General features: G+C 34.7%; 1 protein-coding gene across 1 annotated transcript; it reads left to right on the forward strand.

Annotated features, from left to right (window-relative positions):
- Positions 1 to 8,315: 8,315 nt before the first annotated feature.
- LOC107466674 (SHUGOSHIN 2) lies at positions 8,316 to 11,261 on the forward strand. The gene is made up of 12 exons (XM_016085677.3): positions 8,316 to 8,434; positions 8,771 to 8,982; positions 9,242 to 9,279; positions 9,395 to 9,503; positions 9,604 to 9,627; positions 9,724 to 9,792; positions 9,894 to 9,938; positions 10,031 to 10,133; positions 10,219 to 10,276; positions 10,380 to 10,531; positions 10,607 to 10,664; positions 10,782 to 11,261. Exons 1-12 carry the CDS (start codon positions 8,365 to 8,367, stop codon positions 11,077 to 11,079), a joined length of 1,236 nt encoding a protein of 411 aa, XP_015941163.1. The 5' UTR covers positions 8,316 to 8,364; the 3' UTR covers positions 11,080 to 11,261.
- Positions 11,262 to 12,479: the final 1,218 nt, after the last annotated feature.

Genomic DNA, 12,479 nt, shown 5'->3' on the forward strand with positions numbered 1-12,479 from the left:
GGGTTTGAACTTGTTTTGGTTTGCCTAATTGCTAAACTGTTCTTAACTGCTACTTGAACTATTTGCTGTAACTGCTACCTAAACCTGTACTTTCCTTGTCTGTGTTGCCTGTGTTTGTCTTGGCGTGCTACATTTGAGAATGAACTTTGGTGCTGAATTAATGATTGTGTTGTTTGGTTACGTGGTTGATTTCTGATTGAGATTTTCTTATAAGAAAGGAAAGGTTTCGGATTTCTGAAAGATTAAATATTGTTTCTTTGAAAAGATTTTGAACAATTACCTATTGGTTTTTAAAAGATTCATAAGGCAATGATAATCAGTGAGTTTGAAAACGGTTTTCTTATTAAATATCTTCTTATGACAACTTTGAAACTCTGTGGTGAGACCGTGTGGTTAGGTTCTCACCCCCTATAGCTTTACTCTTTCAGGAACCGGATGAAGAGGCATTAAGGAGAGTTATACTATGTTTGGTTTACATGTTATTGTATTAATTAGATTATTTTCTTCCCTCGTCTTTGTTATTACAAGTTTTTAAGAGGGATAGGAGTTGTATGTTTTATGTGTATATTATATTATAAGATATTATGTAAGAAGTCTTGTATATGGATCTATGCCTGCTTGTATTTTTTTAAGATAAAATATTTATTTCCATTTTTCAAAGAAATCAGCGATACGGTGTCGAGTCACAGGCTCCTATTTTACTATCTAGTATATAAAGTAGTCGTAACGCTTCTTTCTATCAGAGTGGCGCAGCTGGAAGTGTGACATTCTGGTAGGGAGGGTGTTACACAATGTCTTGGATTCTCCCTTTGACAAATGGTGGACCACGAGCTTAGAGATGGCTACACAGCATCTGAATCTGAGCAAGAAGCTCAGCCAGAAGACCAGCCCCTCTTGCTTCCTCCTCCACCATTACACCAAGGCCCTCATGGGGAAAGGACCTCCGAAAATTCTCAACTAAGGAGGATCCATTTTGAGGTTTACCATCCCGAGGATGAAGACCACCCTCATACAACCGAGATGCCGACCCTGGTTCATGGCCAAGGTGATTGACTACAATAGCTCGAACACGAGGTTGAACGACAACGGGAAGCAGAATGAGAATTGCAAAGAGAAGTAAGGCAACAGAAGGAGTTAGAAGATAAGTTACGGAAACTAGAAGCTGATATACAAAGGAAGAGTAATCGGGCGGAGCATGATGAAAGTCCCTTAGGAGAAGAAGATCCATTCACAGAAGAGATTATAAAGGCTAAAGTTCCTAGAAACTTCAAATCGTCTGACATGGATCTCTATGACGGAATGTCTGACCCGAGCCACCATCTTAGTAACTTCAAAAGCAGAATGTACCTGGCTGACGCCTCTGACGCCACTTGTTGTAAAGCGTTCCCGACTACTTTGACCAAAGCGGCCATGAAGTGGTTTGATAACCTGCCACCCATGTTGATAACCTGCTTCGACAACTTGGTCAGGAAATTTCTTACTAGATTTTCCATCCAGAAGGACGAAACGAAGCATGCTCCGAGCTTGCTAGGGGTAAAGCAAGAAGTTGGGAAAAGCCTCCGCGACTATATGGAAAGGTTCAATAAAGCTTGCTTGGAATTCCAGAATCTGCCAACCGAAGCTGTGATTATGGGTTTGGTCAATGGCCTCAAAGAAGGACCATTCTCCCAGTCAATATCTAAACGACACCCGACTTCTCTGAATAAAGTCCAATAACAGACAGAAAAATACATCAATATAAAAAAAAATTTCCGACTTAGAGAACCTTCTCCACGGATAAACTTGCCCTACTACCATGCTCGGGACAAAGAAAGGGAACCCAAGAAAAAAGAGGAGCAAAATGTAGAGAATCCCCGAAAGTACCACAATTACACCCCTCTAAGGGTCTCCCTGGTGAATGTTTACCGCGAGATATGCCATAAGAAGAAACTCCCGCCTCCTCATCTGATTAAGCATAAGAAAGCTGGAAGTCAGACTGAATATTAAGATTACCACAAGATGTACATGTATTCCACTAATGAATGCTACGACTTAAAGAATGTCATAAATAAGTTGGCCAGAGAAGGTCGACTTGACAAATACTTAGCTGACAGGTCAAATGATCCAAGGAAGAGAAGGCGGGATGAAGAAGGAGGATGGCCTAAATGCCATCCTAACACCCCAAAATGACACATACACATGATCAATGGTGGGTTTGCAGGAGAAAGAATATCAAAATTCTCACAAAAAAGGCACCTCAAGGAAGTGTATCAAGTCGGGAAAGACAGTCAACTGACTGACCTGCCCACCATCTCTTTCACTAAAGAAGATACAAAGGGCATATTGCCCAGTCATGATGATCTAATTGTAATAACCATGATCTTGGCAAATGCTAACCTTCATAGAACCTTGATAGATCAAGGCAGCTCGGCTGACATTTTGTTTAAACTTGCCTTTAACAAGCTTATACTCTGATAGCCTTTTTGGACTGGGAGATACTTTGATTCGACCTCTCGGTTATAGTTCATTATACACCACCTTCGAAAGGGGTACCATATCAAAGGCCCTGAGCATTGACTACATCGTGATCGACATAAACTCGGCCTACAATGCCCAGATAGGTCGAATAACCCTAAACTGACTTACAAGTGTCGTTTCCACTCCTCACCTCTGCATAAAGTTCCCAATAGTAGAAGGAATTGCTACTAGAAAAAGGGACCAAAAGTTGGCCAGAAAATGTTATAACGAGACCCTCAGTTTGAAAGGAAATCCAGGGAGAAAAGAGGTCAACACCATTGAGTTAGGAGGAGTTCAAACTCGAGAAAAATTGTGACCCCAACCTGAGAAAAAAATAGAAGAAGTACAAATCAGGAATCACCTTGACAAGACGACGAGCATAGGGACAAACCTAGAAAGGAGCCTTAAGCAATAACTCATACAACTGTTAAGGGACAACTCCGATCTCTTTGCTTGGAAAGCTTTCGACATGCCTGGTATAAATTCTGACCTGATGTCCCATAAACTTGCAGGTATCCGGTCTCCCGACCTGTTCAACAAAAATGCAGGAAGCTTGGACCAGAATGGACACAGGTCGTAGAAGAACAAGTACAAACCTTGCTGGAGGCAATGTTTATAAGGGAGGTAAAATATCCGTTATGATTAGTGTTATAACTGAGAAAAGAAAAAAAAAAGAGGAGGGGGACAGAAAAGCACGTAACCCTATTAATTCCTCTTATTTCCTTCAGGAAGGCTCCCGAAGCCCTTCCCCCTCCCTTTCTTAATCTCATCTCTCTCCTTCCTCATCCTTCCTATCTTCCTAATCTCTTCCATCTTCTTATATTTTCTTATTTCAATCATATACTATCATCAAACTCACTTTTCTTCATCACACTTCTTTCTTCTTTTCTACTCTAACTTCATTCATCTAAATTTCATTTATTACAACCCCAAATCATGGAGTTTTAACTTAATAAGTGAGAAAAGTATTCAACTTTTGAGTTCCGATTATTATTGAGGCTTTAAGGTAACTCTTTGACTCAATAATTAGCTATATCTCAAATTTTTGTCACCTCTATACTTGTGAGTATAGCAAAATCCGAAATTAGAATTTTTAGGTTAGAGAATTTGGAGTTTTTGTCAAAATGAGTAAGATTATGTTAATTGACAACATTAATAGCTCACAAATATCATTATTGTCATATTTCTAGAGTTGTAGAGTTATTGGACATTACTTGGTAGCTTGTTGACGTGCTCAGAGTTGTTTCTGGTTCCCTAGAATCAAGTTGTGAGTGGATATTATGTCTATAATTATTTTTAAGTGTATTATTATCAATATTTAAATTGACACATTATTTCTAACATTTGAAAATATTTTATTTTTGTGATTTTTGAATCATTGGAATGAATATTGATTTGAAAAATTAATAATTTTATAAAGAAAAATAAATAAATACATGGGACGATATTTATATATGTTATAAAGCATATATTTTCTTACTTGACTTTATGAAACTTTAACTAAATTCTAGTATGCATTTTTATATATATATTTGATTTATTATGAAATTTAGTAATATGTTATAAGTGATTTGATTTGGATTGGTTGGGAGACTCTGACTAGAAAACCGTAGTTAATGGCGGTTATGACGTTAACTTAGATGCATCTAATTCAGACCTTAGCTAGCAGGGGCGTTGCTAGCCCAATGTGAAGGCCACACGTTGGATCTGTTACACCGTACAAACACACTAGAGGAAAGGGCTACCCTTAGAGGTAGAGCCGTCCTAAGTGTGTAATATTTGATTTGATTTGACTTCTGCAATGAGAACTCCCATTTCAGTTCATTCCGCTTAATTATTTATCTATTTATTTGCATAATTAATTAATATGAATTTATCATCTTTGGAAAGAAACATAATTTTCACGGTAAAATTGTATTTTCTCGTGTGGGTTATAGATATAATATTTGCTCATTAAGTTACAAAACTCACCCTATCATATTCCCATGTTTTTCAGATACAAGTGTCATTCCAGGTTCCATTCCACCCGCTCCATAGTAGATCTTATTCATTCGGTGAGCCCTTCTTCTTTCCAAGGGCTATGTGATATGTAATGGAACCTTCATGTAAAAACTTAGAATTTGTCAATGCTCCATATGTCATAGGCAGGATCCTCGTGTGTGTTATGTTATTTTGAATCTCGAACTATTTAGATAGTAATTATAATAATTATAATTTGGTTATGTAAGACTTATGGATTTAACTATATACTTTAGTTATCAACTTAATATATATGATGCGTATTTTGGACATGTTTAGTTATGGATATGATTGGAATATGTTGTTGTTGTTGTCGTTAGAAATGGATGTTTATTATTGAAACAGGAAGATAATATTTATGTTGGTAAGGTCCAAAGGATAGAGGAGATTATGTCTGTTTTTCTGAAAAATTTGGTCGTGTGGCTTGCTGAGGGACTTGTCCCTTGAGCGCTAGTCATGGCTTAGTTCGGGTCATGACAAAGTGGTATCAGAGCCTTAGGTTTCCTGTGTAATATAGAGCAAATGTCCTGTAGTAAGATCACAATTGTACAAATGGAAGCCGCCCCATTTTCACAAGGTGTGATGTTACTAGAGCCTATAAGAAGTTGTCCAAATCTTTTGGTCTCATAATTCTTTTTGTCTGTCCTATTTTCTTTGAACCCCATATACGTATCTCGTTGGTGACCCGATCGCTTTATTTATTCAATAGGTGGAAGATGCCTCCTAAGAAAAGACGTGGTGGAGCTGTTAATGCTTCTGATATTGTTGAATCCAATAGGGCAGTTTCTCCGCCACTTGAAGTGCTTTGACAAAGACCAAGGAGTCAAAGAATAGCTGATAGGCGCAGAGAAGGGGTACCCCGCGAGGGAGTTCAAGAAAACCTCGCAGTAGGAGTGGCTCAAGTAGACTTGGCAGCTGAACTGAGGGGAATGAATCAAACTCTTAATGCGGTACTACAGATCCTAACAAATCAAAATAGGAGCAAAGCAGGACTTCCTAATGTGCTAAATCCTCAGCCTCATAGAGTTCATCAATTATTTGGGGATCAAGAGCCTCCAATTGAGAAGTATTTGAAGTTGAATTCGTCCACTTTCAATGGAGATGAAGATTCATTGGATGAAGATCCACAACAATATCTAGAGGATGCAAAGAAAGCTATTCGGACTCTCAAATGCACTAAAAAATGGGCTATTGAGTTAGTATCCTACAACTTGCGTGGTTCAGACAAATTTTACTCTGTAAATCCTCTATTTCTTCTCTTAGCATTAGTAAAAAGAACACTATGAGTTAGAAGTCAAGAAAAAAATTTTAATCTTTGAGGAACTCTTTGTCTTCTAACATAATTTATGAATCTGTTCAGGCTTATTTTTCTCCACATAGTAGTCCTTGTATGCTGGCTTGAAAGAAAGAATATCTTGTGAGCGTGGTAGCCAGTTGATTGAGTCTGTTCCAAGAAAGGGATGAGAGGATTTAAAAGTACAAATATAGTCAATAATGTCTTCTGGCACAAACCGAGCTATCTTCCCCCAATCCCAGCTTTCATCTGTTGTAGCATAGGCTTGCAAGGTCTCATTCTTTTTATCTTTTATGATCTGACTAAGGGCTAACTCGCTTGCTTTAGTAATTTTTGGGATTTAGTGAACTATCAAAAATTAATTCTTTTTCTGTCTCCAATTCTCTATATAAGATTGTGCTGAAATTGGTCCCAAATTTTGACCTTTTTCTCCACGTGTTAGAGCAATTTGTTCTTCTAATCACTTTGAAGATAGGGTTGTCCCCACAATTATATTTTGACTTCTAATCTTAACATATTTGTATTTATGGAATTTTCTTCAATAAAAAAAGTATATTCTGATTCTTTATGATCTAAGATTCATTATAAATCATGGCCATTGAATTTTTGAACTAATAGCCAAGATTTAAAACTTGTATTAATAATATAATATTATATTTATACTTAAATATTTTTAAAAATAACTCTATTTTAAAATTTTATTTTTGTCCTTTATCCCCTCCTTCTTTTATTTTTCTCCGTCATTCCTCTTTCTTTCGGCAGTACGATCATTACCGACGACTTGTGCGCTCCGTTGTTGTGGTGTGTGATTGCGATAATCACCTAGGTGGTGGTGATGGTGTCATTGGTAGATTTTGAGTACAACGAGTCTATTAAAGCTTATGCAGATTTATAAATGGCAGCCACCTTCATAAGAAATTTTATTTCGGGGGATAAAGATGAAAACTTTAGCTCATATTTCTTGGGTTAATTACTAAAAAGAAAGTTTCAATGAAGAAACATGTGAGCTTTGAGGGATTAGAACTAAGAAGATAAAGAGAATTTTAGTATAATAGAAAATGAAAAGATTAGTCCCACATCAGACCTTGTACTCATAATATAATAGGAGTGGCAATAGACATGGTAGGGTAGGGTTTGGATCCAACCCTAACCCTACCTACGAGTTGAGATTTTTATATAAACTCAACCCTATCTTACCTGCTGGTTGAAAATATCCCAACCCTAACCCTACCCGTTCTTAACCTACAGGTACCCGACTCTACCCGCGGGTTACTTAAAAGATGCAATATTATTATATAATTTGATGATAATTTAAAATAGAACATACTTTTATGTAAAAAAATGTATTAAATTATCAATTAATGATCTTCTCTTAATGGTTAAGGATCTTTTGCATTTAGTGAGAGATTTTTGGTTTAACATTTATTTGAAACATATTTTTATATAAGTATATAAGATGTATATATATAATGTGTGAGTTGGTCGGATAGGGTTAATGCTCAACTCACACCATACCTAACCCACACAAGAACCCTACCCACACTTTACCCTATCCGTTGCAGATCCGATTGACAATCCTACTCGACCGAATTAAGTCAGATTGGATACTTGCAAGTAGGGTGCATATTGCCACCCCTACAATACAAAAAGAAGAAAATAATAATCGGTTATAATATTATTAATAATGTTAATGGTGTAGTGGTAAATGTGATGATAACAATAATAGTTGTTAGAAGAAGATAAGGATATTTATGTAATTTATTATTTTATTTTATAAATTTTTATCTAAATTACTAAAAACTTAAATATACTTACTCCACCTAAGACAATTTTTTGTATTTATATGCTCTCTTTTCATGAATCTCTTTATGCCTTCTCAAAGAAATTTAAAAAACAAAAAAATTAGACTATCAATGAAAATATAATAAAAATACAGTGTGAATAACTTTAAAAAAAATCATAAAATAGTTTATATTTTGGGAGAAAATATAATTTTTATATTTTAATTTAATTTTGAAGCATCAATATTTTTTTTCAAATTATATTATTGTCAAATCAAAATTTTCAATTGCATGATTATTGAACAAACGAGTATGAAAGTAGCTACTATTATGAAATGAAAATAATAATTTATTTGCGGAAAAAAATTTGCACTCATATTGTATTGAAAAGTAAATTATAATATTTTTTGCTGGAAGAAATAAATTTTCAAGAAATATATAGTGTAGGGAGAAACAAATTTTAAGTCATTAATTTGGGACAAAAATGAAAAGTTAGGAGTAGTTTAATGGCTAACTTATTAGTTTACTTAAATAAGTGTTGGAATATCTTATTTTATATTTCAATAATTTATTGACCAACTAAAAATAAAAGAATCATGTCTGGAAAAAAAATTGTAATAAGAAAGAGGTTTGGATAGAGGTTCGGAATTAGGTTCGGAAAGCCGTTTGTTCGTATTAAATTTTCAACTATTCCACTTTTTGAGTTTCCCTCCTTTGGATCCGATTCGAAAACACAGAGAGAGAGAGAGAGCGAGAGCGAGAGAGGTCTCGCCGATGGAAGGTGGCATCTCCGTCCATTCAGATTCAGAGTCATGTCGTGGTGATGGTGTTGTTGTTGGAGCCGGTACGAATCTTCTTTCCCCTTTAGGGTTTCTCTCTCCCCTCCTCTCTCTCTCTCTCTCTCTCTGAATTCACAATCTTTAATTTCTGTTCAATAGACCTAGGGTTTTCTTTTTTTATGCCAATTTCTCATAGTGAGTCCTCTTTCTGATGAGTTGAGTCGTTGTTTAGGGCATTAAAGGTTAATAGTTTTCGTTACACAGCTATTAGTTTCATTCACTGCATTCATCTAATTACTAGATTCAACTTGGAAAAATAAAAATTGAATGTAAATTTGGTATTTTTGAGGTGTTAAGTGTGAAGTATGTTGTTTGTTGGAGTAATTGGAAATGAGTTGCAGGTCAGAAAACAAAGAGAGGCAAAGTGGTAAAGGGAGATTCGGTTTCTGTGGGAGCGGGAGTTGGAGGTGCCCAGAAGACAATGCTAGCTGACATAACTAACATGCAGCAGCAGCAACAACAACAGAGGTGTGAAAAGCTGATAAAGCAGCCGGAGAAACAGCAGTCTGTGCCACTTGGTGAAGCTGAAGTCTCTACTGAACAGCTTCTTAAGGTATATAATTATTGATTGAGGGTTGCTATTCATATGAGATGAAGCAGTACGAATAGACAGTTAGAAAAATGTTAAAATCAGTTTCAAATTGAAAGTGTTTAAGAGAAAAAGAAGAAAAAGAGAGATGAGAATGATTTAAGCTTGAAGCTGTCATTTTGTACTATTTTAGCAGAAATTCTCTTCTTATTAATCTTTAGGGCATTTGGTTATTTCCTTTCTGCTTCTATCTACTGATGGATATTTTGAATCTGTTTTGAAGGAAAATGCAACATTGAGGAAGCTTCTAGCTAGCAGAAAGTAATACTCCTTTGTGTAAACCTGGTCCAGTTTTTGCTGTCTTCTATTTATGGTCAATGTAATTATGCTAGTAACTGTTTAAACTTACTAGAGTTTACTCCACTTGTATTGGCAGTACAATTATAGAATCATGCAAAGCAGAGCTAGAAAAGTCTCGTAGCAATTTTCAGAATCTACGGAAACAAAATGCGGAACTTGCCCTGACAAATAGTCAAATGCTGGCGGTACTGATCAAATCCTTTAACAGTCGCTTTTTATTCTTGTGTTGATATATGCATTCAAATTTACCATACTGATATATTTTCTGTAATCTATGAAATGCAGGAACTTAACTCTAGTAGACAGAGGGTGAGTCTTGAAAACCATTGGGTACACATAACAGCGACTGTTTTCATTTTCTCTGTTATGTTTTATTGATTGAGAGTTGAGTTTGTTTTCATCTAGCTAAGGGAACTTCAGCTTGAACTAGGAGGCAAAAATGGCATTCTAAAAGCTATGAAATTAGAATTGACGGTTAGTTTAGCTCATATTCACTGTCCTAGTTGATGAATTGGCAAGTGAGCAAGTACAAAAGGCTTAATTATGTTTTTTACTGTCAAATATTTCTATGCTAGGCAAAAGAGAAAACAGAAAAGTTGCATGAAAGTATTGGAAATGAGGTAAAGTAAAAAATCTCCCGTTGGCTTCTTTTGCTGATTTATCTGTTCTCCCAGCTCACCGTGACTTTTTCCCTTTTTATAACTACTTTTAGGTTGCAGCAGCTCAGATTAAGCAGCCAAATCAATCATTTCAAGAAGAGAGCAAGGAAGATAATCTTTGCCATGCAAAAAGGAGGAGAGTTTCCAAATCTCAATGTAACTACTATGACCATACTTTATGCATGTATATGTACAAAAACAAGCCTAGATACCCATTTAAATAGGCCTTTCTCTCATGCAGCTGCTGCACCTGCTGTTGCTAAACAATTAACATCCAAAGAAAAGATTGAGAACCGGAGGTATGAATTTAACTTTGCCTTTTACAGGAGTATTGTCTGAGTTGGACTATCAATTGCTGTAGAACAAGTTATCTTATATGGTCCCTTGAATATGCAAATACAGGTATTCTATGAGAAGGGAATCTGTGAAGTTGAAAGGTGAGAAACTTGAACCAGCTGAAGACAATTTCTCTGAAGAAACTATGGCAAATGAAAATGAACGAACATCACTTGGATCCAATGTTAACCAAGAACAAGCTAGAGAAGATACTTCATGTAATGCTGCTCAACTTAACTCGGCTATGTTCTCATTTCATTTAATCAATCCCTTATTTATATTGTTTCATGCAGCTTCAGGACCAACTAACTCTGAACAAGTTAATGCCAAAAAGAATATCGAAAAGAAAAGGTATATACTACTTTATGAAGTTCCCTGTCTGATTGAATTTGAATGTCTTTAATTGAACAAATGTGAATAATTGAGAGAACTAAAAGCCTGTCACATGTCTTTGAGAATTGTTAACAGGAAAAGTATGAGAAGGCAATCTGGAAGGTTTAAGCCCTTAAATCCAGAAGCAACTGAAGATTCTTTTGAGGTTGATGATGCTAAATTTGCTGTCTCCCATTTATCTGATAATGTGTCAGATAAAAGTGCTCCAATGACATCAAGTGAAACTTCTCCACAAGAAAACAAAGAAACCTGTACATCTAATCCTTGGGAAACTAGAAGATCTTCTGTTGGGCGTCCGATGCGTCAAACAGTTGGGAAGGTTGTCTCATACAAGGAAATTCCGGTAAATATGAAGATGCGTAGACCTAAATGACTCAATTTTATGTCTCTGTTCTCAGTGAATTAATTACGTTACTATCATCACTTAAACGGCATGGTGGATAATATCTCAGTACTTACTCTCTCTTGATCATGTGGTCATGTGAATTGACACCAATTTCGTGGCACAATTGATGCATCCGCTGATATTAGTAGAATCATGAAGATTAACTTGAAGGAGTTAGACTATTTTTTTAGGAATTTCGTTAACATGCATATGTAATCTAGAAAACTAATTTATTAATAAGTTTTAGTAATCTGAAAATGTGATAATATGGCGTTGCTATGAAATCCAAAATACAACCACACCTGTTAATCTGAAAGACCATTTATTCAGTTGAGCTAAATTTAAATCAATCTAAATCATATTTTAAATCTAAAATTTTTTATGTATTTTTTTAAGTACTAATTGATCAAATATATCTATTTTAATCTCTTCAACCAATTTTTTTATGTACTAATTACATGCTAAAAATTTGGATTATTGATATTATTGATATTATTAATATTTTTTATTATTTTCAAAAAAAATATTTTTTTTATAAATACATGTATCTCATTTACACTATATTTTATTTACACTATAAATGAGATATACATGTGTTGCGTCCATCTATTTTATCTTGTTTATACTGTAAAATTGTCTCATTTACTGTGTAAACGAGATAAGAGAGAAGTATTTATTTTGGTAAATATTTTTTAAATTATTTATTTTAGTAATTATTATAATTAATTTATTTATTAAAATAAAAAATCTTGATTAATTTTCTATACTTTTTTTTATTGTATATGAGACATTGATTCGACTCTTCATTGTTCTTCGAATTTTCTTTTTATTTTTAACTAAAGATAGATAAATTCAAACTCACACCCTCTTAAATGAATATGAGGAGATTGTGTCATTTGAATTCAACATCTACTAAAACATGTCAAGATATTTGGTAGACATCAAATATAATTATACTGTTCAAAATAAAATACGGTAAATAAATGAGTGTGTATGAGTGAGTCAATTATTAATTGAAAGCTAAAAGGTTTTTTCCAAATCTGTATCTTTAAAATGAGATTAGTTGTGTTAATTTGTCAATTGGTTCATAATTACATTTTAAAGGGTTATTGTTAATTGTGTGGGTCAGCCATGTATAGGTTCCTCACATGCAAAAGGGGACAAATTAAAAAAAAGTAAATAGCTAATCTTTGCTCAATGCTCAACATTCTAAAGCTCAAAACCGCGTTACCGCACGAACGAAAAATTTAATTAAACAAAAGGAATGATATTAACTAATTAACCATTTACAAATTACTTTGGTTCAAATTGCAAGAATATTTCTATAGTTTGGAGTTGCATACGCAAATAATGAGATGCTTTTGACGTCACATCCTATGACATATGTT

Source organism: Arachis duranensis, chromosome 9, assembly GCF_000817695.3.
Source record: "Arachis duranensis cultivar V14167 chromosome 9, aradu.V14167.gnm2.J7QH, whole genome shotgun sequence".
Taxonomy (NCBI): Eukaryota; Viridiplantae; Streptophyta; class Magnoliopsida; order Fabales; family Fabaceae; genus Arachis; species Arachis duranensis.

Bases quoted from the DNA above. Each gene is read 5' to 3' on its own strand.
- LOC107466674 (XM_016085677.3), top strand. From the start codon at position 8,365: ATGGAAGGTGGCATCTCCGTCCATTCAGATTCAGAGTCATGTCGTGGT. The intron at 9,280-9,394 runs GTAATACTCCTT...TTGTATTGGCAG, and splicing joins AAGCTTCTAGCTAGCAGAAA to TACAATTATAGAATCATGCA. The intron at 10,532-10,606 runs GTAATGCTGCTC...TGTTTCATGCAG, and splicing joins AGCTAGAGAAGATACTTCAT to CTTCAGGACCAACTAACTCT.